Source organism: Mixia osmundae (assembly GCF_000708205.1).
Source record: "Mixia osmundae IAM 14324 unplaced genomic scaffold scaffold_4, whole genome shotgun sequence".
NCBI lineage: Eukaryota > Fungi > Basidiomycota > Mixiomycetes > Mixiales > Mixiaceae > Mixia > Mixia osmundae.
In genome coordinates, this window is record NW_014575560.1 from 840262 (window position 1) to 865729 (window position 25468).

The 25468-nt window shown below is 55.4% G+C and overlaps 14 protein-coding genes across 14 annotated transcripts; 7 read left to right on the plus strand and 7 right to left on the minus strand.

Moving 5' to 3' along the window:
• Positions 1–6: 6 nt before the first annotated feature.
• L969DRAFT_86860 (uncharacterized protein) lies at positions 7–2199 on the plus strand. Its single transcript, XM_014713323.1, has 2 exons — positions 7–1379; positions 1426–2199. The coding sequence occupies exons 1-2, from the start codon at positions 225–227 to the stop codon at positions 2149–2151; spliced, it is 1881 nt and encodes a 626-aa protein (XP_014568809.1). The 5' UTR covers positions 7–224; the 3' UTR covers positions 2152–2199.
• A 197-nt stretch (positions 2200–2396) lies between these two features.
• L969DRAFT_94046 (uncharacterized protein) lies at positions 2397–3563 on the minus strand (the record flags this gene model as incomplete). The annotated part of the gene is made up of 3 exons (XM_014713324.1): positions 2397–2769; positions 2829–2995; positions 3045–3563. The coding sequence occupies 3 exons, from the start codon at positions 3561–3563 to the stop codon at positions 2397–2399; spliced, it is 1059 nt and encodes a 352-aa protein (XP_014568810.1).
• Positions 3564–3763: 200 nt separating this feature from the next.
• Positions 3764–5571, plus strand: L969DRAFT_16897 (uncharacterized protein; the record flags this gene model as incomplete). Its single annotated transcript, XM_014712885.1, has 3 exons — positions 3764–4561; positions 4614–5273; positions 5323–5571. 3 exons carry the CDS (start codon positions 3764–3766, stop codon positions 5569–5571), a joined length of 1707 nt encoding a protein of 568 aa, XP_014568371.1.
• A 410-nt stretch (positions 5572–5981) lies between these two features.
• Positions 5982–7053, plus strand: L969DRAFT_94048 (uncharacterized protein; the record flags this gene model as incomplete). The annotated part of the gene is made up of 4 exons (XM_014713325.1): positions 5982–6020; positions 6070–6474; positions 6727–6934; positions 6983–7053. The coding sequence occupies 4 exons, from the start codon at positions 5982–5984 to the stop codon at positions 7051–7053; spliced, it is 723 nt and encodes a 240-aa protein (XP_014568811.1).
• A 129-nt stretch (positions 7054–7182) lies between these two features.
• L969DRAFT_47619 (uncharacterized protein) lies at positions 7183–9120 on the plus strand (the record flags this gene model as incomplete). Its single annotated transcript, XM_014713326.1, has 2 exons — positions 7183–8044; positions 8093–9120. The coding sequence occupies 2 exons, from the start codon at positions 7183–7185 to the stop codon at positions 9118–9120; spliced, it is 1890 nt and encodes a 629-aa protein (XP_014568812.1).
• A 31-nt stretch (positions 9121–9151) lies between these two features.
• On the minus strand, positions 9152–10576 carry L969DRAFT_47420 (uncharacterized protein; the record flags this gene model as incomplete). Its single annotated transcript, XM_014713327.1, has 3 exons — positions 9152–9730; positions 9789–9972; positions 10023–10576. 3 exons carry the CDS (start codon positions 10574–10576, stop codon positions 9152–9154), a joined length of 1317 nt encoding a protein of 438 aa, XP_014568813.1.
• On the plus strand, positions 10450–12008 carry L969DRAFT_411797 (uncharacterized protein). Its single transcript, XM_014713328.1, has 4 exons — positions 10450–10964; positions 11015–11126; positions 11180–11293; positions 11346–12008. The coding sequence occupies exons 1-4, from the start codon at positions 10780–10782 to the stop codon at positions 11985–11987; spliced, it is 1053 nt and encodes a 350-aa protein (XP_014568814.1). The 5' UTR covers positions 10450–10779; the 3' UTR covers positions 11988–12008.
• Positions 12009–12028: 20 nt separating this feature from the next.
• L969DRAFT_47607 (uncharacterized protein) lies at positions 12029–14794 on the minus strand (the record flags this gene model as incomplete). The annotated part of the gene is made up of 3 exons (XM_014713329.1): positions 12029–12822; positions 12876–14384; positions 14434–14794. 3 exons carry the CDS (start codon positions 14792–14794, stop codon positions 12029–12031), a joined length of 2664 nt encoding a protein of 887 aa, XP_014568815.1.
• Positions 14795–15898: 1104 nt separating this feature from the next.
• L969DRAFT_47134 (uncharacterized protein) lies at positions 15899–17876 on the plus strand (the record flags this gene model as incomplete). The annotated part of the gene is made up of 3 exons (XM_014713330.1): positions 15899–16861; positions 16919–17073; positions 17126–17876. The coding sequence occupies 3 exons, from the start codon at positions 15899–15901 to the stop codon at positions 17874–17876; spliced, it is 1869 nt and encodes a 622-aa protein (XP_014568816.1).
• Positions 17833–18561, minus strand: L969DRAFT_86868 (uncharacterized protein). Its single transcript, XM_014713331.1, has one exon. The coding sequence runs from the start codon at positions 18216–18218 to the stop codon at positions 17940–17942; it is 279 nt and encodes a 92-aa protein (XP_014568817.1). The 5' UTR covers positions 18219–18561; the 3' UTR covers positions 17833–17939.
• L969DRAFT_81986 (uncharacterized protein) lies at positions 18260–19565 on the minus strand (the record flags this gene model as incomplete). The annotated part of the gene is made up of 5 exons (XM_014713332.1): positions 18260–18329; positions 18380–18485; positions 18546–19094; positions 19148–19359; positions 19414–19565. 5 exons carry the CDS (start codon positions 19563–19565, stop codon positions 18260–18262), a joined length of 1089 nt encoding a protein of 362 aa, XP_014568818.1.
• Positions 19566–20496: 931 nt separating this feature from the next.
• On the plus strand, positions 20497–22717 carry L969DRAFT_47190 (uncharacterized protein; the record flags this gene model as incomplete). The annotated part of the gene is made up of 4 exons (XM_014713333.1): positions 20497–20997; positions 21047–21184; positions 21238–21638; positions 21694–22717. The coding sequence occupies 4 exons, from the start codon at positions 20497–20499 to the stop codon at positions 22715–22717; spliced, it is 2064 nt and encodes a 687-aa protein (XP_014568819.1).
• On the minus strand, positions 22705–23300 carry L969DRAFT_86870 (uncharacterized protein). The gene is made up of 3 exons (XM_014713334.1): positions 23116–23300; positions 22821–23064; positions 22705–22770 (listed from the first exon to the last, which is right to left on the minus strand). The coding sequence occupies exons 1-3, from the start codon at positions 23249–23251 to the stop codon at positions 22731–22733; spliced, it is 420 nt and encodes a 139-aa protein (XP_014568820.1). The 5' UTR covers positions 23252–23300; the 3' UTR covers positions 22705–22730.
• A 58-nt stretch (positions 23301–23358) lies between these two features.
• L969DRAFT_86871 (uncharacterized protein) lies at positions 23359–25442 on the minus strand. The gene is made up of 11 exons (XM_014713335.1): positions 25301–25442; positions 25067–25109; positions 24856–25014; positions 24752–24796; positions 24625–24696; positions 24521–24571; positions 24349–24470; positions 24203–24288; positions 24036–24146; positions 23865–23986; positions 23359–23815 (listed from the first exon to the last, which is right to left on the minus strand). The coding sequence occupies exons 1-11, from the start codon at positions 25355–25357 to the stop codon at positions 23409–23411; spliced, it is 1275 nt and encodes a 424-aa protein (XP_014568821.1). The 5' UTR covers positions 25358–25442; the 3' UTR covers positions 23359–23408.
• Between the last annotated feature and the right edge of the window lie 26 nt (positions 25443–25468).

A 25468-nucleotide genomic window follows, 5' to 3' on the forward strand; every position in this document is an offset into this window, starting at 1 on the left:
GACGATCGCACCGCGGCAGGCCGGCAAGCAGCTGCAACTGACGCCACAACACTGCCTGGTTAACTCGGAAATAGCAAGCAGCGGTGCACCGGTGGCCTATGACCGCTCGACAGGCGGAGCAACCACGCATCGCCTTGTCAACATAAGAACGACCGGCGACCGTCACTTTGTTCGCGCACCCACGAGCTGCTCCTGCTGCGATTCAGGGACAGACGCCGTCAACGATGGCGTCATACGACGGGCGCAATGCTCGAGCAAGCACGAGTGCAGAGCCAGAGAGGAGCGGCGCGCAGACGCCAAGGAGAGGGAGCCAAGTCGATGCCAAGGTCGTCAAGCTGGCCAACGCGAACAGTCCGACCGAACGGGCTGCGGGCCATCTCAGACGGAGATCTCGGGACGTATCTGTATCAAGTATACCACTCAGCGGACTTTTGCAGAACATAGCCCCATCCACTGGCGACGGCGCGTACAAAAGCGACGAGGGCGTTGCTGACCATATTGCTGCTAGGCGACGCGAACAGCATGGCATGAGCACCTATCGCACTCCACCCATCGCGCCCTCCCGTGATCAGTCTCGCAGGCTGTATCAGCTGCACGCAGATCAAGAGCAAGTAGCGAATCCTCCCCATGATGTGGGCGCATTGGATCCCATAACATCCCCCATTGCCACTCGCCATTACGTACGGCCCACACTCGTCTCGCGGCTGTCAGAAAGCGCGCATATGCTAGCGGACTCAGGAGCGGGCTCCTCCTGGATCTCACCTCGATCTCTCTCGCTCGCTGCGCTTGCTCTACACTATTCGGCCCTGACGCTCTTCATGCATCACTCGCGAGTACACAGAGATCCTACGGTGCCCAACTACAAGGCCTCGTCTGCCGTCGTACTTACAGAAGCTGGCAAGCTCGTCTTGAGTACTCTGCTCGCGCTGCGCGATGTGACCCGGGAGACGCGCGATCACATGGGCTATTCTCGCGCGCATACTGCCTTTGACTCGAGTTTGCTACTCAAGCGACTATCGGGCTCGGATCTGCCATCGTATTCTCGTGCGAGATCTCTCGAAAGCACGTCGAGTCGGAGCAATTCGCGTGACGGGCCAAAGTCTTCGAGCTCGGACAACTCGAGTATCACGCCGGAGACGACACCGTCAGACGGCAGCAGTATCAGTTTTGATCTCGCTTCCGGCAACGAGAAAGCCGTTCCTCCTCGTCATCCACCAGATTGGACCACTACCCTGTCACAGCTCAAGTTGCAAGTCTTTGGCCATGGCTGGTGGCTCTTGGCTGTGCCTGCTATCATGTTCACAATACAAAACAACCTGCAATACCTCGCCGCATCCAACCTATCCGTGCCTCTCTTCCAAATCACCTATCAGCTCAAGGTGAGCCTTCTCCAGCACGTTCATGATTCAGCTCATACTTGTGCAGATCTTGACGACGGCGCTCTGCTCTGTGCTGCTCTTGCAGCGAAGTCTGAGCAACGTACAGTGGCTATCGCTCTTGATACTCTCGCTCGGTGTTGGCGCCGTTCAGCTTTCCGCCCGCGACGATTCGCACGACAAAGGCTCAGACGGCACCTCGAACGACGGCATGAACCAGCTCGTCGGTCTCATTGCTGTCACACTCGCCTGCATGTCCAGCGGATTCGCCTCGACCTTCTTCGAGCGTTGTCTCAAGAGTCCTGCACTGGCAAGACCTGCTCAAACGGCTCAAGCTACTTCGGACGCGAGCATGGTCAACGTGACGGCTGAGACATCGTCACCACGCTCGAGCGGCTTATGGGTCCGCAATGTCCAGCTTTCCATCTTTGGACTCGCAATGAGTCTCGTCATTGTCATCTTCGAATCGAACCGGGAAGCATTAGCAATGTGGACCCAAGATTCGAGTCCATGGTGGTGGGATGCGCAGAACAGCAAATTGTCTGTCTCGCTACAGGATCTCCCACGCGCACTCGCGCCACTATCGGGCAGCTTCAGTAGCTTCCTCGACGGATTCTCGCCCGTCGTCTGGTTTGTAGTCCTGCTTCAGATTGTTGGCGGACTCCTCGCCGCTTGTGTCATCAAGGTGAGCTCGGGCAAGAGTCACAGTTTTGCTGCGCTCATGTGCAATTGCAGTATGCGGACAATATTGCGAAAGGCTTTGCGACCTCACTGAGCATCTTGCTCTCTTTCGTCGTGTCGACAGTCATGTTCGATTTTCGCATCACACCAGGCGCAGTCTTTGGCGGTCTTCTCGTCATTGCCAGTACCATTCTCTACAGTCGAGGGGGCAGTCTCAAGTCGCTCGTCTCGCTCAGATCTCTGCATTTGCCCTATAGCAGGTTGCCCACTGTATCGCGTTAGAGCACGTTGCCTTTCAGTAGACTGTATGTCTCGTCTAGTGTGCACCAATGTATGCGCTCAGTAGTAGCAAGACCGGGTGCGATGGTGTGGCAGCGTCGTCAACGTTCCTGCACTCTCCCTTGATTTTGCGAGTGTCCAGATGTAAAAGTCGAGTTCGATGGCATTAGGCGGTTTGCGTTGCTCGTCCACCAGCCGCTTTGCTACTTCTGCTCGTAGTGCTTCGACCGATAGTATCGTGCCGACTCGGATCTCGGCTTCCTCCCGACTCTTGTTCGGCATGTTAGCCAAATTTTCGAGCTTGGTGATGAGCTCGTCCGAGTAAACCAACGCGCCGAGCTGGTGCAACATCTGCGGAACTCGGTAATCGGCAAAGCAGGTGATCTCGTCTATGTCATCGAACCGTCCGAGCCCCTTGCCTCCGAACGCAGCCCTACGTGGTCGTGTCGCAGTGAGTCGACTGTCTGGTCCAGGCTTGGGAGCAAAGCTCACCATGTTTCTGCCACGCAGATCTGCGCACGCTTGTGAAGCAACACTTGCTTGCCGTTCAGCTCTGCACGATCGTCAAAGCTTGCTATCTGACTAGTGAGCAGCTGTACGAGTCGCGTCGCAGAGCACTGTGCCTCTTGGATCATATTGACAAACGTGCCTTTGTATGACTGCTGAGCATGCATGAGTTGCGATGATGAGCTCGCCCACTGTACGTACCTCGAGCAGCACCTGACCAGCCTCTCGCATCACTTTCATGCGCTCGTCAAGCAGCGGGATCTCTTCGGGCGAGTCGCTGCGAAAGAGATGCGCGAGCTGAGCATCGCTAGCGTTTGCATACCATTTGGGCCATACAATGATGTCTCCTTGCTCCTCCCTGGCTCGATGGAGACAAGCTAGTAAGGACCAATAGCCAGTATGCAGCTTGGTCTCGTCGCCCTTGCCGTCGCAGCCGGAACGCCACTGCACGGCATATCGACCCTCTTGGCGCTCAGACCAGAAAGAGAAGTTGAGCACGGAGACGAGGAAGATCCAGGAGGCGATGAAGTCTTCCGCATGAAGGTCAGGTCGAGGATGAAGCAGCTCGTCGGACCATTTTTGCAAACTTTGCGCATTCAGAGCCGAACAGACCTGTGCGGCCGCTGTCCGGATACTTGCCTGTGGTACCCTGACATCTTGCAGATCCTCCTCGACGGACAAGCAGCTCCGCAAGACCCCTCCAGCTTCCCCACGCGACATGCGTATCCAAAAAAAATAAAAAAAGAAGGGAGGCCCAGCCGGCGCGTGACTCGCTTTCCTCTTATCTCGAACCGCACGACTCCAACTCTGGCCGTCCACTCACCCTTGTCGCACCGTGCGGAGCCCTGAGACGCACTGGTATCCTGCGCATCGACTAGACGAGCATCACATCGGTTGCGCAGCCAAAAGGGACACGCGTCATGGCCACCACATCCGAAGTTCGCCCAGTCGTATCAAACGAGCCCGGCAATCTCGGTCACACACAGACAGAGATGGCGCACATCGATGTACACGACAAAGCAAAGGAAGCCGAGTTGCGCAAAGGCTTCTCCTTCCTGTCGCTTCTCGGTCTCGGCTTCGCCATCCTCAACAGCTGGACAGCCATGGCCGCCTCTTTGAGCGTCTCTATCAGCTCCGGTGGACCCACTGCTGTGCTCTGGGGCATAGTTCCTGCAGGTCTGGCTACCTGGGCTATCGCCGCCTCCCTCGGTGAATTGCTCAGCGTCTATCCCACGGTCGGCGGGCAATACCACATCAGCTATCTCATCGCGAAGCCAGAGCACGCGAGAGGCATCGCTTATGCTGCCGGGTGGTCCATGCTCATTGGTTGGCAAGCATTGACTTCGACCAACGGATCACTTGCAGGTACTCTGATCACAGACATCATAGCCCTTCAATATGACAATTATGAGCTCAAGAGGTGGCATATCTTTCTGGTCTACGTGGTCTTCATAGCTGGTGCTGGCCTGATCAACATCTTCGGCATTGTCATATTGCCGCTACTCAACAAGACTGCACTGATCTGGTCTGTCTCGGGCATGTTTGTCATCATGATCGTCGTACTTTCGACTGCTGCCGGCAACTTTCAGTCTGGCAGCTTCGTTTTCACAAATTTCTATAATGCGACTGGCTGGCCGGACGGCTTCGCATGGCAGCTTGGTCTGTTGCAGGCTGCGTTTGGTCTCACAGCTTTCGATTCGGTTTGCCACGTTCTGGAGGTATGCTTGTGCCTTTCAGTCCGCATTTCATGACTTGACAGATGGCTGCCAGGAAATCCCAAACCCCGCCCGAGAAGGTCCTCGAACGATGGTTTACTCAATCCTCATTGGCGTCTTCACATCGTTCTTTTTCTTGATCGCAGTTCTCTTCTCACTGAACGATTTCGATCTCGTCACTACCGCCGCGTCTGGCCCACTACTTCAGATCTACTACCAAGCAACAAGCAGCAAGGCTGGCGCGATCTGTCTTCTCGTCATAAATATCGGCTGTCAGGCTTTCGCTGCAACGGGAGCTGTGACCGCAGCTTCACGCGTGACGTGGATCTGTGCTCGTGACGGGATCATACCTTTTGGCAACTTTTTCGGTAAGGTCAACAAGCGCCTGCAAGTTCCTGTCAATGCCATCGTGCTCAGTGTCTTCATTCCGATCATCTTTGCTTGCATATTCTTAGGCTCGTCTGCCGCACTCAATGCCATCCTGTCGAGCAGCGTCATTCTACTCAACATTTCCTATTCTATTCCGGTAGCGATCTTGCTTTTCAGGGGCAGAGGAGTCCTTCGACCACCAGGGGTGGGGAAAGCGCCTTTCAGCCTCGGAGATACATGGGGCCCGCCCATCGCTGCCTTTGGTGTTCTCTTCATCGTATATACCACCGTTTTATTCCTTTTCCCGCCCTTCTTGCCCGTCGACGGCACAACAATGAACTATGCGGTATGTGTAAGCAGTCCTACTCTGCACTGAAAGCTGACGTGTCGTACAGGTTGTCGTGCTTGCCATAGTAGCCTTGCTCGCTGCCATCTGGTGGTTCGCCTGGGCGCGGACCCACTACGAAGGTCCGAAAGATATTGCGGCCTTGCTCGCTTTCGCTCGCGCAGACGGTCCGGGCAGCTCGGATGCCGACGAGAAGGGCGAAGCGAGCTCATTGGAAGGAGCCAAATTGGACGAGAAGTCAGCAGTCGATACGCCTTCCCCTGCTCACCATACCCCACCCAAAGAGATTATCAATTAGAGCGCAAATTACGCTGGATGTTACCTATAATGCAATGCGACACTCGAGACAATGTCAGACTGTGCAAGTTTACAGAAGGCATACGCATGGGACGGATGATATGCCTTCGTGCTGATGCTCTGGACGTATCGATCCTGGCATGTTGGAGAGTCATGGTTTGCATGCTCTCCCTGACATCCTCAGCCAGCTAGCTCAGCAGCCTTTCGGCTCTATTCCTCAGGCGGCGATACGCATCCCGCAGCGTCCCACGAGCACCGATGACGTTGCCCGTACTCGGCAAGGGGTCAACGCTTTGGGCCTTCCCAGACTCAGCGTGCACTGCATCCATTCATAGCATGAACGCAGCGCCTCGTACGATCTGCCGGTCGTCGGTCTCGGTGTCATAACCGATGCAAAGTACAATCTGGATAATGATGCTTTGGGTGATGACCTGCACCTGCTCAGCTGAAGTAAGCCAATTTTTGATCCACTGTACAAGCGCTTATCAATGCATCGAAGATGGTCACGCGAGAGACGCTTGAACGGAGCCAAGGCAGTGAGCTAGGTGGTCTGAAAGTCTTACCAGAGACTGGTGACGGCGCCCCACCTAGCTCGAAAGCTCCGCCTTATCCGGATATCTCAATGTCTGCGCGCGCGTTTGGGTTCTCCGCCCTTGCCGATCTTCCAGCACAAATTGTTGCCGTCGCAACTGGATCAAAATCGACGCGGACAACTGGAGCAGATATCCCACCTGCTCCTAAGCCTGCGGCGGTTCCCGTTACTTCCGCACCTATCCCAATACCACCCGCTCCTCAGCAGCCGAGCCCTCAAGCGCCACCACGACCTGAGCTTCAGCCATTGCTTGTTTCTCCGCCTGTTTCTACGTCCGCTGTGCCGCCAGCAGCCTTCGACCCGACTGAGCAGGTCTTGCACGCCGGGTTCACCTAGCGCTCGGACCTACGCGGATCAAGCACAGTCTTGTGACAAGGCACGACATGCAAGAGGATCATCGTGCATGACGAGCCCAAATTGGGCCATAAAGCGTGCATTGCATCTGCGCCTCTGATTTGACACACGAGATGAGAGGGTCAATCTTCGCAATCGTGATCTTTTTCACCGTCGCTCTCGCCGTGCCATTTGGCGAGCATCGCCATCATGTCAGTCAACATGTGACAGGAGGACAGCGCTGACGCAACGCAGCATCATGGTCAGTGCGGCAACACTCCGGAAGGCTCAGACAGCGCCGAGGAAGGTTCCTCTACTGAGGCTTCTAGCGCTTCTGAAGGCTCTAGCACATACTCAAAATCAAGCAGCTATGATGGCAATGCTGCAGGTACGCTAGCCAAGGGAATCGCGAATACTGTCGCTTCCAGCTTCCCGGGCAGTGAGTCCTGACTGTGTGTGAGGTGACCAGGCGCTGAATCCCTACCAGATCTGGGCAATCTGGGAGCGTCCATCGGGCAGATTGTAGCAGGAGCAGAGGGACTCGGTCATGTCGGATGAGGTGTAGATTCCTGGGTCTTCGAGCCTCACGATTTATCAATGCACGCGGCTGCACGCGTCTCTTTTGAATTGATGTTAGCGCGATAGCAAGTCGCGTCCGGACTCCTTTGCGTCTTCTCCTTCCCCTCAATGGATCGTGATGTCGCAGCACCGCTATGGAACGGACAGGCCTGGCCGCCACAACGCAGATGGAAGAAGGCTGCAGCGGCACAATCGCAGAAGCTCGCGAGCAATTGGCAGATCAACAGCGCTGGAGATGTATTGAGCGACGCCGATTGTGGCCATTCACGCACGAGCAGAACGGTGCTGGATCGCAGGCGCCCTAGAGTATCTCGCAAGAAGATCGGACGGTTACAGACTCTGTACGAGATATGCGTGGACAAGCTGTCGGATAGTCTGTACAACCCGAGCTTCCTGAATGACCTTGGGCTCTGTCGAGCTTCCGGCGTCGCTGTGCTGCCCGACAAGCTCGCCAATACCCTCTTGGATGAACAGCTCGATTATGCGCTCTGTACAGACCCCGTCTTGAGCTTCACGCTCTGGTCGACGTTTGCGTTCACGCACGGCACAACTCCTCTCGACCAGGATGGCGAGGTCCCTCAATGCGAGCTCTCTCTACGCCATCGAACCTATCACGGCTTGGATCTGTACGATCTGGAGGAACTTCGTATTCTACACACGCCGGCATCGCTAGATATTGCGCCTTTCTTCATCACAACACTCGATTTGAGTAGGACTGCCTTTGCCGACTCTGACATTCTCACACTCATCAAGCCAACTGTCTCGCTCTCACTGGCGGCACTACGGCTCGACTACACTCGTTTGACGGATGCAGGTATCATGCATGTAGTACGCTGCGCTGAATGCACTGGCAATCCAAATCGATACGTCTCTTTCGGTCTACTCGAGTATCTGTCTGTGCGAGCATTGCCCAAGATAGAGGACAAGCACATCGTCGCACTTGCAGCCTTGCCCCACCTTTCGTGTCTAGGTAAGCTACAAGCACAGGCAGGCAGGCAGAAGGCTTACTCTTCCGCAGATTTGAGGGGCACGTCTTGTACAAATGCGCTTGTTGGATTATTTGCAAAGCGTCAGCCTGGCAACATGGCCTTCAAGCTTGCCATCAAGCCCTCCGAGCTCGCCTGCTTTGTAGAGAATCTGTCGATGTCGAGCGTGCTTACGTATGCCCGCATCGCTCGCACTAAACGATACTCGTCCGAGGCATCGAGCTGGCGTGCAACAATGGAGGAAGCGCTGCTTCACAAGCCGGTGTCTGTCGCGATCGACGAGATGCGAAGGACAAGCGGTATCGAGCCGGCAGCGTCCGCCGCGCTTGCTACGCCGTACGTCATGCAAGACAACGGACCGGGCAGGATCTACTCGAATGCGCCGATGAACTATAAGGCGCTACAAGATGACATCAGGTCGGAGATGTCCGTCTTTGCGAAAGCATCGGACTCGCAGTTGAGAGCGAGTGTCGTGTCCGACACCCCGACCAGACGGCCAGCCGTCTCTGAGCATGGCAGCGACGACGAAGGCGAGCCAGGCTCACAAGGGTCCGAAAGCTCTGCAAGAAAGCTGCTGCCCGAAGCGAACTGCTCAATGCTGATCCGATATCCAACTGACGTTGCAGTCTTCTCGCCCAGACGGCATGCAGAGACGAGCAAAGCGCACTTGGAGGCGGAAACTGCGCGCGTACAGCAATCTGAAGCCAATGAACGCAAAAGGAGCGCGCAACAGGCTTTCAAGCCCAAGCCTGTCTTTGCTCAGCTCAAGGCACGCAAGGCTGACTCGGCTCAGAAGCACGTACTGCCGCTAAAGCAGATGGACCAGCCGCTGGCGAGACAGACGTCTCTAAGCAATTTGCTAGGCGGCTCGTCGCAGTGCACACAAACACAGAAGACAAAGATCGTCAATGTGAACCCTCTGCAGCCCTCGCAGCGCTTTGTGCGGCCTCAGGATACGCCGAGCGAAGTCGATAATTCTGACTTAGTTCGAATACTTCAGAAAGCGGCAGCAGTTAAGCCGGCGGCGCAGTCAAGATCCGGCTTCTTTGCGCGTAGATGAGAACAACAACATGCCTGTAAAATAGTGTGCATCACCATGTGGGCTGTTTGATCTTTCTCGACCTCTTCGGACCGAGCATGATTGTGCCTTTGGTCAGATCGATGCTTGTCCTGTCAATCGTGGTCCTGCTCAATCCGTCTCTGGAATGGTTTGGCTCGCCAGAAACGACGGCTTTCGGACGTGGTCGCGGTCTATCGTTAGGGCGGATGGCCTGCGTGGCGAAAGTCATGAAGGGTGGCATTCTGATAGCTTGTCGCGCAAAGCTGTCCATCATGATGAGATCTGATTCAGGATCAGGTGCCATGTCATCGACGAGCAGGGAGTCGTCGCCTTGTTTGTGGTCTAGAAGTACGACAGAGGCAGACGTATCGGCGACAGATGAGTCTGCTTCAAGGTCGTTCTCCGACTGCTTGCGCCTCTTCGATGAGCTTGCCGCAGGCATGATTGTGTTGACGCCGGGGCCCAGGTTGGTGCGCTCCGACAGTGCACCGCGGCCGCTCTTGACCGATATCGACAAGGACGAGTCTATGGCGGAGTCTGAGAGAGCGCGAGACCTTAGCGATGCGATTTCGGCACGAGCCTCGTCTCGTTCGCGTCTGTATCGATCGCACTGCAATTCAATTCATCAGGATTGCGAACTCGCGGGAAGCACGAGGGACGGCGCTCACACGATTGGAGTACGCCTGGACACTGTGCGCGATGGCATTGGCGCGATGGGACGCTTCCTTCTGGCGTCGCTCTGCGGCATCGAGTCTGACACGGAGCTCCTCCTCGTGTACAAGCGAATCCTGTATGTGCTTGTTGTGTTCCTCGTTCCGTGCGCGCATCTCGTTTGCGTGCGTCTCTCGCAGGCTGACGGGGGGGATCAGACTAAGCCGCAGATGGTCGGGGAGGTGACGTACATTGCGAGAGCCTCCTCGGCATCCTTCTTCTCAGTACGGCTGTCTGCGATCCGATTGCGCAGCTTATCGAGCTGCACGGTCTGTCTAGCGAGCTGATCGTTCAGGCGGTCTATCCTGTGGAGATCTCGCAAGCTGTCTGCCTGGTGTTTCGCGGTTTCGTTCTCTAACCTGAGCACGCTCTGGGCCAGACTGACGCCGTCCTCGCTGGCTTGCAACAAGCGCGTCGACAGCTGAGCTGCTTTGGCGTTAGCATGCTTGAGACTGCGCCTGAGGTTTGCCACAGTCGCCTCATGATCATCGCCAACATCGTCCTGCGCGTCGACTTGTTCGCGTAGAGGCGAGCTGGCCCTCGGGCTCGAATGGGATCGTCTGACGGGGGATGAAGCAGCGAGTGTGCATGACTGGAGATGGCACCGTACAAAGTGAGTTGTGCGGACCGTCTTTGTCTTGCAGAAAGGACAGCAAGGCGTCTTGTTAGGGTTGTCCCTTTGCCAGACTTGGAACCAGCTCCTGATGCAAGACTCGTGGAAGAGATGGCCGCACTTGGGCAGCATACTCCATGTCGTGCTCGGCGGCTCTGTGTCCTGACAGATCGTGCATGTCACCTGACACGAGTAGACCATGCCTCAGTGGCAACCCACGCCAGCGCGCCAGCAGAGCCAAACAGAAAGAAAGAAAGAGCTACGCGCGACTGGCCAGACTGGCTGCCACCAAAGTCAAAGCTTAAGCGCCAAGGGGCAGTCCCTGCTCGAGCAGGATGCAGACGCTGCCCATCACACGGTGTAGGACAGACGGCTTTGCAGGCTACGCGCTCGCCTGGTCGCCCTTCTTCCCCGGCAGACTAGCCCTTGCTTCCTCTCAGAATTTTGGCCTCGTCGGCAATGGCCGGCTCCATCTGCTCGGTTACCAGCCCCAGACTCGTCAGCTCGGCGTAGAGAAGGCGTATGTCCTCTCAGGTCAGCCTGACTGCCGTTGCTTGAGCAGTGACGCAGGTTTGACACGCAAGACGGCCTTTACGACCTTGCATGGTCTGAAACTCACGAGAATCAGATCGTGTCAGCTTCTGGAGACGGCAGCATCAAGCTTTGGGACATCGCACTCAATGTTCGTCTCGTACACGAGCGCCCTCCTCGAGCTGATCATCAGCTATGCGGCAGGACTTTCCGATACGCAATTGGCACGAACATCAGCGAGAGGTGTTCTCCGTCGATTGGAACAACCTCGACAAGAGCACCTTTGCCTCATCATCCTGGGATCATACCATCAAGCTCGTAAGCATTTCTTATGGGATTTGTGTCAGGCTGAGTGCAGTGCATGGCATAGTGGCGCCCTGAGCTGCCGCACTCACTACAAACCATCCCAGCACACTCAGCCTGCGTCTATGCAGCGCTCTTTTCGCCTTCTCAGCCTCAGACGCTCGCTTCCGTATCTTCCGATGGCTTCCTCAAGGTCTGGGATCTCAACTCGCCTACGGCTGCATCTGGGAACGCGAGCTTAGCGATTCCAGCTCATCCGACCGAGATCTTGTCTCTCGACTGGAACAAGTATCAGCCATTCCTGGTTGCGACAGGCTCAGTAGATCGGACCGTGAAGATACACGATATCAGGAAAGCGTCCAGCGCAATGTCAACTCCCACGGCTATGCCAGGTCAAGCTTGTGTGGAGACTTTGCTTGGACACGATTATGCTATACGCAAAGTAGCCTGGTCGCCTCACTCTGCAACATTGCTGGCTAGTGCATCGTATGACATGTCTGCACGAATATGGAATGCTCAGTCGCCAGGCACAATTGGACAGCCTCCACAACTGCAATGGTCTGGCAAATCTGCGCAGAGTACAAATCTACGCAAAGTCCACACAGCTCATACCGAGTTCGTCGTCGGATTAGCTTGGAGCTTATATGAGGACGGCCTCATCGCGTCGTGTAGTTGGGACACTGAAACGCATCTGTGGCCGGTCAGGTGAGCAGACATTCGGATGCTCTGTGCACCCTTCACGTTGTTGTATCAATCGAAGCAAGCTTGTACTCGTGTGGATACTGCAATGGTGATGTCCCAGCTGACGACACCTTCGATCTCGTTAGGCATCAGGACCAAGTCGTAGCCACTGGGGAAGCCGACTTCATCTGCAGAGCGAAACAGGGCGATAGGCAGATGATGCGATCGCTGCGCGAATGCACGGCTGATATCAAGCTCAGACTCGAGCTCACCGGGCTCTTGTCCTGCTGCAACGGCTGCGGCAGCGAGGGTGGACAGGCCCGACATGCCCGGCAAGTCAGGGTCGAGATAGTCGCGCTGTGTCTGTGCAACGCTGACGTCGCCAAAGTCGTAGCTGTGCTGCGCTGCAGACCCAGGCTGAGAAGACATAGCCAGAGCGCTGATGACTGCGAATTGTTTGTGAGGATCGGTCGCGGTGCCGGGCTCGAAGATGTCCACTACTGGACGACGGGATGAGGAGCCTTGATGCTCATAGCGCGTGTTCACATAGGCCTCGCTAGCCGCTTTGCAGATCTCAGATAGCGCAGGCAGCCAAGCCGTGATGGGTACGACGGAGAGATCGTCGACAGGAGGTGGCCTCTGCGACAGTTCGACGGGCAAAGGTCCTAGTGAGCCGATCCATATCTCGACGCTCGTATCGCCGCCATCCTCTGTTGTGTAGCTGAGGTGTTTGATGGCGAGATCGAGCGTCTTGCGGACATCGTCGTAAATAGGCTTCGTGATGACCTGTGGCATTGGCGTGAATGTGTCGATCGGCAAGCTACCGTCTGCGTTTGTGCAGAAGAAGGATTCTGCAAACTTGTCTGAACGTTGCAACGCAATCAGCACCGATGACGATATCTTCGGAGATACTGACCGATAAGAAGAACAGTCCAAGCTTGTGAGTCTGTGATCATTTCGGCGTGGGTAGGTCTGCCGGAGAGCGCATGGCGGAAGACGAGGTCTGGGGCTAATGCAGTCTTCTTGAGCACGCGTCCATCGCCCATCTCGTTCGAGGCATAATCCTGCTCGGAATCCTCTCCATGCGGAAGCTGTGGCGGCTCAACTGTCGTTCTCACCCTGCCCTTCTGATTTTTGTTTGACGGCCGCACAGGGTTATGATCGAAAGCATTGGTAGTGAGAAACGCCGGTCGTGTTTTGGGCTTCGTTGCTCGCTGGAGGGCGATCCGTTGCAAGTAGCTCACGGGGCCCGTAGCCATGGGCACAGTCCTGTCTTGTTCGACCGAGCGAACCCAAAGAGGCCCGGTCTGATCGCCAGTATTTACGTCCGTCAGCACGATGAGATCGCCGTATTTGACCGCGCTGTTGAGCAGGCGCTGGTCAAACGAACGAGATACGTCACTGCCCATCATTGCCAGCTTCGATGCCGGCGAGTGAGCACGAGCCTTTGAGACCCTTTTAGGTCGTGTTATCTCCCGAATGACTTGATCTGATATAACGGGGTCGATAGGCACGTCGATGGGCGAGCCCTTGTGTTGTTGCTCTTCATCGCGGAGCCTATCAGTTTCAGCAAGGGGCACACCGTCTAATGCTGCATCCGAGCTTCCGACTTGGACATCGTGTTCATGTAGCGTCGGCATTGCTTGTGTCAGCTCATGGGTTTGCATCATGTGCAGAGCCGGGGATAGATGCCGGTCAGTAGTCTCTGCAGACGGGTCCCACTCTTCGCCATTGTCGATTGCCTTGAGGAGGTGGTCGACCAGATCCTCGCCCCGTTCGATCACGTTGATACGAAAAGCTGACCATAGATTTGCGTGACCAGTGAAGCATCCTCCCTCGGTCGTGAGAAAGCGCGTCCGAGCGGTCTGGTTCTTCTGTCGAGACAGTAAGCCCATGAGAGAACCGTTCTGCAGGTAGCCTTTCGGGTTCTGTCGGGTGACCCGCGAATTTTCCGCTGGCTTTGAGACGATGCGGATTTGTTCAGACACAAAGGTAGCGAAGGGGGCCGGTAGTCGTGGCACAGGAATGCGCTCATCTCGCCTCTTGAAGTCGCCAGCGATTCTGATGAGCTCATCCTCACCTTCCAGCTTGCGAGCGCGCTTCTTCAGTTCGATATCCCGGAGCGCTTGTTGTCGCTGAAGTTCTTCCTGGGGTTTGTTGTGTAGTGAGACTTCGAGATGACATCCTTTCACTTTCTCCTTGCCTTCTTGTTTCGTGATGCCTCCGATGTGTAATTGCGCAAAGTGAGCTCTGCATGCAGTCCGATCGAGTGGGCTGGTATAGTCAAGCAGGACGGTATTGTCTGTCAATCTGAGATGGGCTGAGAGTGTCATCAAGCTGGCGGCGGTCTGTAGAGGTCCTTGTATTCGAACGAACGGAGGCGGCACGACGAATCTTTTCTCTGAGCTATACGACTTTTGCGCAGCTACCGAAAGACTCAGCGCTTCATCCGCTTTGACAGCCTGCCAGCTCACCCGAGGGATAGAAGCATGTGACCGTCGAGAGCTGACCAAACTCGCGGGAATCGGAGTCTTCGGCAAGAGCACGCTGGGTCTGGCCTCTCATGGCTTGGCGCACACGATCGAGGCGTGCGTCCGCGGAGTCGGGCTCGATGGCATCGGGACTGGGCTCTGCATCGCGCTGCACGGGCGACACGTCAACCGCCGCCTTACTGATGGCAGCAGGAGGAGCCGTCTGCTCAGCCGGGACAACTGGCTCGGCGAGACCAGGCTCATCAAGTCGCCGACGTTTACTGCTTGGGTTGGGAGAGACTGTCTCTTTGTCATAATGGTCCAAGTCCTTGACGTAGTCATTCTGGCTCGCGTCGTCCGTCATGGCGACAAGGTGACTCTACCAAGAGCGCGCTCGCTGGCTCTTGCTCGTCTCGGGTCGTGAAGAGGTGTGGATCGTACAGGAATGGCTCTAGTAGGCCAGAGCGTGCCTGACCGGACGAGCCCCGCTTTTGTGTGCGCCCGACTGCGTGCGGCTAGTTGACTCGAGGCTGTCATGCGCGAGGTATACAGTGAGCTCCATCGTGCGCGAGATAGGTGTCACGTACACAAATTGACATTGGCTTTGACTTCTCTCACGAGTACTTGCCAGCTTTTCTCACGTTGCGACAAGGGAGCGAGCTTGAAATTAATTCAACATATATGGGAATATCTTTCTGTTGCACTCACGACGGCCCAGGACTTTGAGGAAGCAAGGTCAGACGATGAACAGGATAGAAGGAAGCAGGCAAAGCATTTTGAGAGGCGATCGAACCCAAGACATCGACTTGCCATCCCTTGTGCTCCGCCCAACAAGCAGCTCTGACCCAATCTGAGCGATTGTTCGTTCATCTCTGGTCCAGCCAGCCAGGAGGAGTCGTAACGAGCAAGCTACAGGCTGACCCGCACCGTGAGCAAGGACAAGACGACGAGATTGCGTCACGCCAGGAGAGCGAGCGGGAAGTACTCTTCCTCCCCTCGTGAGCAGCAGCAGCTCGACATGCTGCAACATCAGCACGGTCACTTCAATCATGGGCCGCCCCACCATCCTCAGCAGAGCAACGGCTCGAACGGCGTGGGAGGGAACGGCAACGGAGGAGGCCAGCCAGGAGGCATGCATCCCTACAGCGCTTACGGACCGAACGGCGCCCAGTCTGTCACGCCCGGCGGGTATGGCTCTCATGCCCACTTTGGTGCGCAGACCGGCCTGCCTGACCTCGCACACACTGACATTGAGCGTACGCTGGTAGGTCATCCCGGACAGGGCACCCATTCGCCACTCCATCATGGAGGTCAGGGCGGACCATCTCAACATCATCTCGGTCCGCAAGGCAATAACCAAGCGCTCAATGGTCTGGGATCCCTGAACGGTCTCGTGGGCGGCAATCAGATGCTGGGTAATGGGCCCAACCAGCATGGCAACGGGAATGGCGTCGGGCCATCGAACATGATGATCACTGCCAATGGCGGAGATCCTACCGAGAAATGGCAACAAAAGCAGCTCAGCTATGCTAACGTCTCGAGGCAGTCAAGCTCGCCGCACCATCATGCGCGCGCTGCCAATCTGCAGCAACGAGGACTGAGCTCTTCGGCTGTGGCCATTCACGATCCATCGCGGCTCAACAGACCGGCATCTGCCGCGTCGACTACTGGTCCTGCACCAAGCACAACCTCTGGCGGCTTTGCTGCAGACGAAGGCGTGCGGGAGAAGGATTCATCCAAAGCGCCAATTAATGCAGTCAGCGCTATCGTCGGCAAAGAAGCCGGAGCGCCCGCTCAGACATGGACGACCCTTGATCTTGGCGGTATGGCGCTCAAGAACATGTCAGACGGGATATTCCGGTATACCTTCCTCACGACGCTTTACATTTCCCACAATGCCTTGACGGTCTTGCCCAGCTCCATCTCACAGCTCAACTCCCTAACATTGCTGGACGTCTCGTCCAACAAGCTCTCCTCCTTGCCGCCAGAGCTAGGTCTATTGACTAGGCTGAAAGAACTACTCGCCTTTGACAATCACCTGTCGAGCTTACCGCCAGAGCTAGGTACGCTCTATCAGCTCGATCTCATCGGTCTAGAGGGCAATCCGCTCAACGAGACTCATCGGTCGCTGTTGGACGAAAAGGGCACAAAGTCGCTGATCGATTACTTGCGGGACTCTTGCCCGATCGCTCTACCCCCGCCAGATCGTGACTGGATAACGCTCGACACGCAAGATCTGGGCTCGCTAGAGAACGAAGATGCGCCCGCGCCAGAGTCATTCTCTTTGCTATGCTACAACATACTCTACGACAAGTATGCGACCGCGCACATGTACGGCTACACGCCAAGCTGGGCGCTAGCGTGGGATTACCGGAAGGACCTAATTTTGCAAGAAGCTATGTCCTATGAGTCGGAGATACTCTGTCTACAGGTCCGTCGAAGCAGCGCGTGACTGCCAGGCATGACTGACAATACTTACCGTATGTAGGAAGTCGATCAGGAGCAATTTGAGGACTTCTTCCTGCATCATCTATCTCAGCAAGATTACGAAGGCGTCTTTTTTCCAAAGTCGCGAGCGCGGACAATGTCGAGCGATGAAAAGCGGCATGTCGACGGCTGTGCGACGTTTTACAAATCCACGACGTAAGCCAAGTGCGGCAGAGATCGATGAGCAAGCTAACGTTGGACCACGTAGCTTCTCGCTCGTTGAGCAGCAGCTCATCGAGTTCAACCAGATCGCGATGAGGCGGCCTGACTTCAAGAAGACGGAAGACATGTTCAACCGCGTTATGACAAAGGATAACATTGCCGTCGTCACCTTGCTAGAACATCGACAATCGGGCGCAAGGCTTATCGTGGCCAACGCGCATATCTACTGGGATCCCGAATTCAAGGATGTCAAGCTTGTGCAAGTCGCCATGCTGATGGAAGAGCTAGAGAAGATCGGGCAATCCTTCAGCAAGCTACCACCGAAGCGCGATCTCGGTGAAGGCTACACTACTGCGCCTAGCTACTCAGATGGCACAAAGATTCCGACCATCGTTTGCGGCGATTTCAATTCCGAGCCATCCTCTGGCGTGTATCATTTCCTAGCGAACGGCGCAGTGGGTAGAGACCATCCCGACTTCAAGTCTCACATCTATGGCAATTATACATCTGATGGACTTGCCCATCGATTCAACCTCCGTTCTGCCTACTCTCATGGTGATGAGCTTCTGCCGTTTACCAACTACACACCAGGCTTCAAGGGAGTCATCGATTACATATGGTATACCGCCAGCACGCTCAGCGTGACAGGCCTGCTCGGTCCCGTGGATAGCAAGTACCTCGAAAAGGTCGTCGGCTTCCCGAGCTCTGCTTTTGCTTCAGATCATCTGTCTCTTTTGTCCGAGTTCAAGATCAAACCAGTTGTAGCACCAGTGCGCAAATCCATAGCGAGATGGTAGCAAATGCAGTAAAAACAATTTGCAACCATCTCGTGCGAGCTGGACACGGACGCTGATCTTCGACTAATCTGTGCCGAGGAAGAAGTAATGCCCGTCTGCCATCTGCTGGGTCTCCAATTGTGAGCCTGCCTTGTTGATCCTGCAAGACATCGAGTCAGATGCAAAGGAGACCAAGATTGCGAGCCAGCTTGCCTTGGCCTGAAAGTATTTTGATCGCGTCGGAAAGTGCTGCAATAAGAGCCCGAATGAGCAATTGTTCGATGCTGATGCAGATACTTGACTTACACCGAGAGCATCTCCAGGAAGCGATTCATGCCGGACAAGAGCGTTTGAGGTCTGCATATATTCTATCAGGGATGAGCGCAAAAAGCAATCGCAAGGCCTTACGTATTCGCGCGTGCCTTTATCGCAGGCTGGCCGTCAAAGACGATGACGCGATCGGCGAGGTAGGTACTGCAGCATCGAGTGAGTGAGAGCAGATTGCGAGAGGGCAGTGGAGATACCTCATCATGAAGTCGTGTTCGACGACGAAAGCGGTCTTCTGGGATGCTAAAATCCATCGTTTGATGACGCGACTGGCAATGATACGTTGTTCTGCATCGAGGTGAGCTGTAAGAAGAGCGATCGAGATCAGCTTTTTCAGCTTTGGCTAACATCGAAACCCCCTACCCGAGGGCTCGTCAAGAAGGAAGATGTCAGCCTTGAGCTGGCCAAGACAGAGGACGATGGCGACTCTCTGGAGTTCACCACCGGACAAGGTTTGAAGCTCCTGATCCATGAGCGGATCGACGTTCATGGGCTTCATGACTTCGGAGATGAATTGCTGAGTCATGCTTGCCGCTCTGATCTTCTTCAGGAAGAGATGTCGTACTGTTCCTGCGTTCTTAGGCGAGAGTGTCTGTGGCTTGGTAGACTGGTTGAGATTGGGCACTTGAACGCCATCGTCTGCTTCTAGGTTGTTGCCCAGCAACTTGACAAACGTCGTCTTGCCTGTACCGTTCTCGCCCAACATGACGATGATCTCCGAATCTGTGAACTCGCCGGGTTCGATAGACAGCTTGAAATCGCCGAGAGTCTTTGTCATTTTGGGGTACGAATACGCTCTGGTCTTTTCGATGACGATATCGTCTGCGGTCTCGGTGATCTTGAAGGTAAGCTTCTCGTCTCTGAATCGTAAGTTCTCTGTCGGTATCTCGCCATCGAGGAAGATATTGATGCCTATATGCTCACGATCAGTGGACAGAATCCAAAAGGGACACATTCAGGCTGACCTTCTCGTACGCCTTGAGGAAGCGTGACGACGCCATAAGCACCCGGTTTGCCGTACAGACAGCAGATAAAATCGGACAAGTAGTCGAGGATAGCGAGATCGTGCTCGACGACGATGACGTAGCATGTCGGATTGAGCAATGAACGGATCATACGGGAGGCTTTCAGTCGCTGCTTGATATCGAGATAAGAAGTCGGCTCATCAAACATGTACCTGTTTGCGTCCTGTCGTCAGCCATTTCTCATTTGCGCTGGCAGCAGAACGTACACGTCGGCGCGCTGCACGCAAGTGAGCGCAATGATGAACCGCTGCAGTTCGCCACCTGAAAGCTGAGCAACTTCTCTGTCGAGGACCTTGTGCAGGTCCAGCGCATCTAGTATAGCGTCGAAATTGTCGAGCTCGAGTTTGGACGTGAGCATGGTCTCGACCTTCATCGGCTTGTTCTTGAGCGCTCGCGGGATCTGATCGACATATTGGGGCTTGATGAGCGCCTTGAGATTGTCTTCTAGCACTTTGGTGAAGTAGTTCTGTAGCTCTGACCCTCTGAAGTACTTCAAGATCTCCGCCCAATCTGGTGGATCCTGTGAGTTCCTCAGACGTAAGCTTGTGTCAGTCAGCTTTGATGGATGGCGACGGACATCGAATCGTCCCAAGTTGGGCTTCAGCTGACCCGCGAGGATCTTGAGTGCAGTCGATTTGCCTATACCGTTTGTGCCGACGAGACCGAGTACCTGACCCGGTCTGGGCGTTGGCAGTCGATGCAGCTTAAACGTATTCGCGCCATATCGGTGAGTGACTGCAGCGGCAAGGGAGGTAGGCAGGTTGATGACACGTATCGCTTCGAACGGGCACTTCTTCACGCAGACTGTACGTCACACTCGTCAGCAGGCTGATGCCAGCTGGGCATCGCCCCTTGTGAACGTACTGCCGCAACCGATGCAGAGTTCCTCAGACAGGAAAGCAGTCTTCGAGTCCGGCGTGACTTCGATGCACAGTTTTCCCATGCGCACTACGGGACATCCTCTCTTGCACTCTTGCCGACATCTGTACGCGCACCGTCAGCTCACTGCGCCACGCTTTCGCTTGACAGAACAGCGTCGTCAAGCTGAGTCGGGCTAGGAGCTGACTTTTTCGGTTTACACTTGTCCGAGTCGACCAGAGCGAGTCGGATGAGCTTGTCTGCCATGCCGAGCCTCTACTGCAGCTGCCTCGCACGTCGCACTCGTCCTGGGTGAAGCCGCGAAAATCTGAGGCTCGATGGACCGTCAAAAGTTTCGTTAGACGCGCTTCAAATTGGCCAATGGCAGGCAGAGAGAGCCAGTCGCGCGTTGGCCGGGCCACGCGCATACCATGGGCATCTCTGGCCTGTTGCCGCTGCTCAGAGAGGCGACAGAAGCAGTCCATCTGTCCCAATACAAGGGACAGACGCTGGCCATTGATGCCTACGTACTTCTCCATCGCGGCGCCTACTCGTGTGCAGACGCAATAGCACGCGCACAACATCCTCCTGACAAGCCGCAACGGGGGGACGACAAGGGCAAGGGACGCGCTGGTGAAGCTGATGAATTAGCTTGGCGAGAGACACATGATGTAGCTACGACCCAACGCTACGTGTCGGCTTCGAGGAGCAAAGTCAGACTGTTGCGATTCCATGGCGTGGAACCTTTCTTCGTGTTTGACGGTGCTGCACTGTCTTCCAAGGCGACGACGGAGAAGGATCGTGCGAGTAGGAGGAAGGACGCTCTCAAGGAAGCCCAGAGGTTGTCTGCCGAGGGCAAGGAGGAAGCCGCTCGTGAAGCTTACGGACGCGCCGTCGATGTTACTCCTCGAATGGCCTACCAAGTCATCAAGGTGAATCACGCAGCACATGGGCAAGGCTTCTGCTTATCGATAGGAGCAGATGCTGAAGCAGGAGAACGTCAACTTTATCGTCGCGCCATACGAAGCAGATGCACAACTCCGTTTCCTCGAGCAGACAGGCGTCGTGCAAGGCATCATCACAGAAGACAGCGACCTTCTCGTCTTTGGTTGTCAGACTGTGCGTCTTGGTTGTTTGCCTTCTTGACTTGATCGGCTAATGCTGTCTATCAGGTCATCTTCAAGCTCGATAATGAGGGACGTGGTCAAGAAGTCAAAGCGAGCCGACTTAACAAGTGTCGAGAGTACAACTTTACCTCTTGGACAGCCACTGAATTCCGTCAGATGGCAATACTGAGCGGATGTGACTATCTCGACTCGATCAGTGGACTCGGCCTCAAAACGGCGTATCGCTTGCTCAAGAAGTACAAGACGGCCAGCAAAGTCATCCAATTTGTTAGACTGGATGGTCAATTTCGTGTCCCCCGATACTACGAACGAGAGTTCAAAAGGGCGGAATTGACGTTCTTGCATCAGATCGTCTGGGATCCCGAGACGAAGAAGAGGCGATTCCTGACCCCCTTGCCCGTCAAACACGAGCATCTCAATCAAGACGAGCTCAGATTTGTTGGCATGTCAGTATCTTTCCCTGTTGACTTTCTGCACAACTGATAACGATTCGGATGCTAGGTTCGTCGATGAGACGATTGCGCAAGGGCTTGCGATTGGTGATCTTGATCCTGCCGATTCAAAGCCCATGCACGACGTTTGCCCCGCTTTCCCAGTCTCGGCTATACCTGCACCAGCACCCGAAAGCAGCCGATCGGGCTCATTCTATGCCACAAATACGAAGAAAAGCACAGCAGTGGTTAAGGGCAAAGCGTCAATCACATCATACTTCAACAAGAAGCCAGATCGGCCGCCGAGTCAACCGAAGCGCAAAGCTCTGCAGGAGATCGATCGCAATAGCCCTGGCAAACGTGCAAAGGCACCCACCCAGAAATTGGCGAGCAGATTCTTTGGCGGTCCACAAGCCAAAGCTGCCCTCGCTGAGCCGGACGAGGTCATTTTCATCGAGCCAGCGTCCATCGCCGAAGATGCCGGAGACCATACTCTGCCCACCTCTACGCCTAGTCCGCCCAGGTTGCCTGCTTGGGCATTCTCAAGTCCTGCAAAAGTGCCGGCGAGCGAGCCCGAGAGTCTGCCAACCAGTCCTATGCAATCTTCGCCCGTCAAGCAAGAAATGGCACCGCCCGTGTCTACAATGGCCGTGTCAAGTCCAGTCAAAGCATTCGCGCCCCGACAACACTTGCCCAGCACACCCAAAGCTGCGCAAGATTCAGCTATAGATTCGCCCCTTCACGCGAAACGAATCTGCTCGACGCCAGAAGCAACGCCGAGTCCTTCGCCAAGACGCAAAGCGCACATTGAGAACGTCGCGCAAGGCTGGCGCGCTCGATTCAGCACGACAGAGACCATCTCAAGGAACATTCGCGCACGCACACCTCTGAGCTCAGTCTCCCATCAGCCGCTTTCGAAAACGCCAGCACCGTCGGTCACTACCGCCAGCAAGCTGAAAAGATCGGTCTCGCTTCTGCCCATCAAAGTTGTCGATTCCGGGCCATTCAGTCCGACAGGCGAGTCGCCCGTGCCTGCTTCGAGGATCAAAGTGCGCTCAAAGACGCTCGAGACGTTCAGATTCAAGCCTCTGTGATCCATGCATGCATTCATTTGACTCGGACTCCTTTCTGTACCTTTGGACCCCATCTGTGACCTGCATCAGCAATGCACGTCAGATGGCGACGGATTGAGCTCACCCTCTGAATTTCTTCGGCTTCTTGGGCGCCCTGACGTGCTCGCGCAGATCAACGCCGAGTCTGTATCGGTTCATCATCCACAGAATCATCCTCCTGGCTGGTGGAGGCACAGCAGCAGCCTTCAAGCTCGTCGTGTCATTTGTAAAGAATGTATCCCAAGACTCTTCAGGTGCGATCTTGGCCGCATATTGCTCATAACCTCTCTTACTGGCCGTCAGGAAGTCAGTCGGCGTCCGAATATTGCCTGACAAGCCAGATCAGCTCGTGAACTCGAGCTAATGTGGGTCTGTCGAACCTTTGCCGGGTAGTGGTATTGACTTTGGCTGCGGCATCGGGCGGGGCACGGGTAGCTGTGGCGGCAAGAGCGAGGTCGCATAGCCACGCCGGAGCATGTGGCTACCGCTCATCAACATGTCTCGATGGGGCAGCATGTCTGACAGGCTCGTTGGAATCAGAGCTCGGAGAGAGGCGATCGCTCAGTCGACGCGCTTTTGACGACGATCCTCCAGCAAGTCAGCAAATCACCTCCTCATGCCTCCGAAGCGTTCTCGCGAATCTGAAAGCGTACAAACAGGCAGATGCAACATATCACAGCCATCGTCCGGATGCAGAAGCAAAGCCAAGGCCCTCTTTGGACTTGCCACCCGCCTGAAGCCTCGTCTGACTTGAATAGACGAGCGTGTCGATCAGACCTGCAACAGTGAGGATGCCGCCGACGATGGCGCAAGTCGATGTAATGAAATGCGCAAAGCTTTGTCGCTCTTCTCGATGCACGACGAGCATCGGGCTGATCTCGTAGTTGAAGAAAAGCCCGGGCACGCCTGCGTACCCGTGACTTGTCTGGTGCCCGTCTTCGTCCTTGCCTGGCTTGTTGCCTTTGCTGAGATCCCGTTCGTACTGAGTGACGGAGTACTGATGGCTGCTCAGCGTTCTGCCGTCTAGTGTCTTGAATTTTGTCGAGACCACCTTGACAAAGTACTGGAACATGTAGTTCGCTGCCAGCGCTTGGTCAGCCCACCCCTCTGGCGACAAGGATCCGCTCACATTGCTCAGTATGCGCGCGAACGCCCGTCAATGGATCCTCGATATTCAAGCTTTGCTTGAGTCTTGCAGTCTCGCGGTTGAAGCCATCGTCGCCCTCTGCAGCGAAGGAGAAGCGATTGATGCTGTGATTGCCCTGTCAGCTCGCGAGTACCCAAGTCGAGATGTACTGACATGTGTCCGAAATCGTGCTGCTGACCAGCTGCGAGATAAGGTACCAGATCGTGAACGTGGTGCATGTTCGACTGGAACGATTTGCCGGGCGAAAGGTGAAAGTTGCCGATGCTGTCGCATGGCATCGCATCAGCGTGATGAGGCTGCTGGCGAGAGCAGCGACAGACACTTTGTTCACCTTGACCTGGCCTGCCACATTACAGCCTTCCTCGCTTTGTTCCTTGATCTTCTCCGAGAATCCCTCCCGGACACACTGCGAGCGATACATCAGCAGCAGCAAGAGCAGCAAAGCGATCACTTGGGGACAACGTGCCTGATCTATGCCGTCTGGATTGACGAAGCTCCAGCCTCTTCGGACGTACGACTCTCTGACTTCGTCGCACGTATTGCAACAGCCAGAGTCGCCTGGCGCGCCCCCGTAGCATGATCCACAGTCTGTATTGCTACTCAGCGATTGGCCATGGGTGAGAGGTAAGGTAACTGACAGCCAGGCTCGCGCTTGACCCCGACAGCTCGCTCTAGCTCCCCTTTGAGCGCTGTGGCCGCCATGTCGTCAATATGTATCTGCGCTGATGCAGAGCAGACTCACTGGAATCTCTAGTCGCTTGGACAAGTGCGCCACTTTTGTCCAATCGGTTCTTCAAAATGTCGTGATGTATGTCTGCAGCCAGAGAAGGATTGAGCACACGAGATGAAACAAAAGTACGGCTGCGGACCGTTCTGATGCTCGCCAGAGATGTCCATGATGTCGACGCTCAGCACTCAAAAGTCAGATACTCAGCGTTCTGTATGTGCGCGCCATGGAGTGGAATAGGCTCACGGTAGCAAGGCACCCTCGGAAAGGTGATGTTGAGATGTACGACGAGCTTCTCGCCTCTAGACTTGTCTACTACGATCGAAGGGTGCAGATGTACCCTCCGGTAGTCGACAAATTCCATCAAAGTAAGCGCGGCGATGAGCGTGAACGACACAAGCGTGACTGGCCATACGGTCAGCTTGTGTACACCCGCATGCTGAGTGCAAGATCGTACGTATGCCGCCAAAGCCTGTCTTGATCTTGACATCCTCCAATGTCTACCGGTTCACACGCGAGCAACCGAGCGCGTAAGTAGCCAAAGGCGTAGGCCGAATTGACAGCAGAGCGTCGTATGATTGAGTATGTAGCGTAGTGATGCGTATTGTTGAAGATCAAGGCAAAAGAAGGGAATGCGAGCAGGCATGAGCGTTGCTCCAAGGCGTTGCTGAGCATGATGATCGTGACTCGCCTTGCCAAATGCGTCCAGGCCCTTGAAGGCACCTCCGAAGAAGCCGTGCTTGCCCATCGCGGCCTCTCTGATAGGCCGAACGCTGTCGAGCGCGGATGGAGCTGCTGCTGTGAAGGGGAACTTCCTCGACCGCGGGTCTGGCAGTTGTTGCGGCAAACGCGCGCCTCA

What these genes read in the sequence shown, in the direction of transcription:
- L969DRAFT_86870 (XM_014713334.1), bottom strand. Translation starts at nt 23,251, where the DNA reads ATGCTGCCCCATCGAGACATGTTGATGAGCGGTAGCCACATGCTCCGG. An exon ending in AATACCACTACCCGGCAAAG is followed by an intron (nt 23,065 to 23,115) that starts GTTCGACAGACC and finishes CTGGCTTGTCAG; the next exon opens with GCAATATTCGGACGCCGACT. An exon ending in AAGCCGAAGAAATTCAGAGG is followed by an intron (nt 22,771 to 22,820) that starts GTGAGCTCAATC and finishes TGCAGGTCACAG; the next exon opens with ATGGGGTCCAAAGGTACAGA.
- L969DRAFT_86868 (XM_014713331.1), bottom strand. Translation starts at nt 18,218, where the DNA reads ATGCAGACCTCAAACGCTCTTGTCCGGCATGAATCGCTTCCTGGAGAT.
- L969DRAFT_86860 (XM_014713323.1), top strand. Translation starts at nt 225, where the DNA reads ATGGCGTCATACGACGGGCGCAATGCTCGAGCAAGCACGAGTGCAGAG. An exon ending in AAATCACCTATCAGCTCAAG is followed by an intron (nt 1,380 to 1,425) that starts GTGAGCCTTCTC and finishes ATACTTGTGCAG; the next exon opens with ATCTTGACGACGGCGCTCTG.
- L969DRAFT_86871 (XM_014713335.1), bottom strand. Translation starts at nt 25,357, where the DNA reads ATGGGCAAGCACGGCTTCTTCGGAGGTGCCTTCAAGGGCCTGGACGCA. An exon ending in TCCGAGGGTGCCTTGCTACC is followed by an intron (nt 24,797 to 24,855) that starts GTGAGCCTATTC and finishes CTGACTTTTGAG; the next exon opens with TGCTGAGCGTCGACATCATG. An exon ending in CCAAGCGACTAGAGATTCCA is followed by an intron (nt 24,572 to 24,624) that starts GTGAGTCTGCTC and finishes TGGCGGCCACAG; the next exon opens with CGCTCAAAGGGGAGCTAGAG.
- L969DRAFT_411797 (XM_014713328.1), top strand. Translation starts at nt 10,780, where the DNA reads ATGCAGACGCTGCCCATCACACGGTGTAGGACAGACGGCTTTGCAGGC. An exon ending in CAGCTCGGCGTAGAGAAGGC is followed by an intron (nt 10,965 to 11,014) that starts GTATGTCCTCTC and finishes GCAGTGACGCAG; the next exon opens with GTTTGACACGCAAGACGGCC. An exon ending in TTTGGGACATCGCACTCAAT is followed by an intron (nt 11,127 to 11,179) that starts GTTCGTCTCGTA and finishes GCTATGCGGCAG; the next exon opens with GACTTTCCGATACGCAATTG.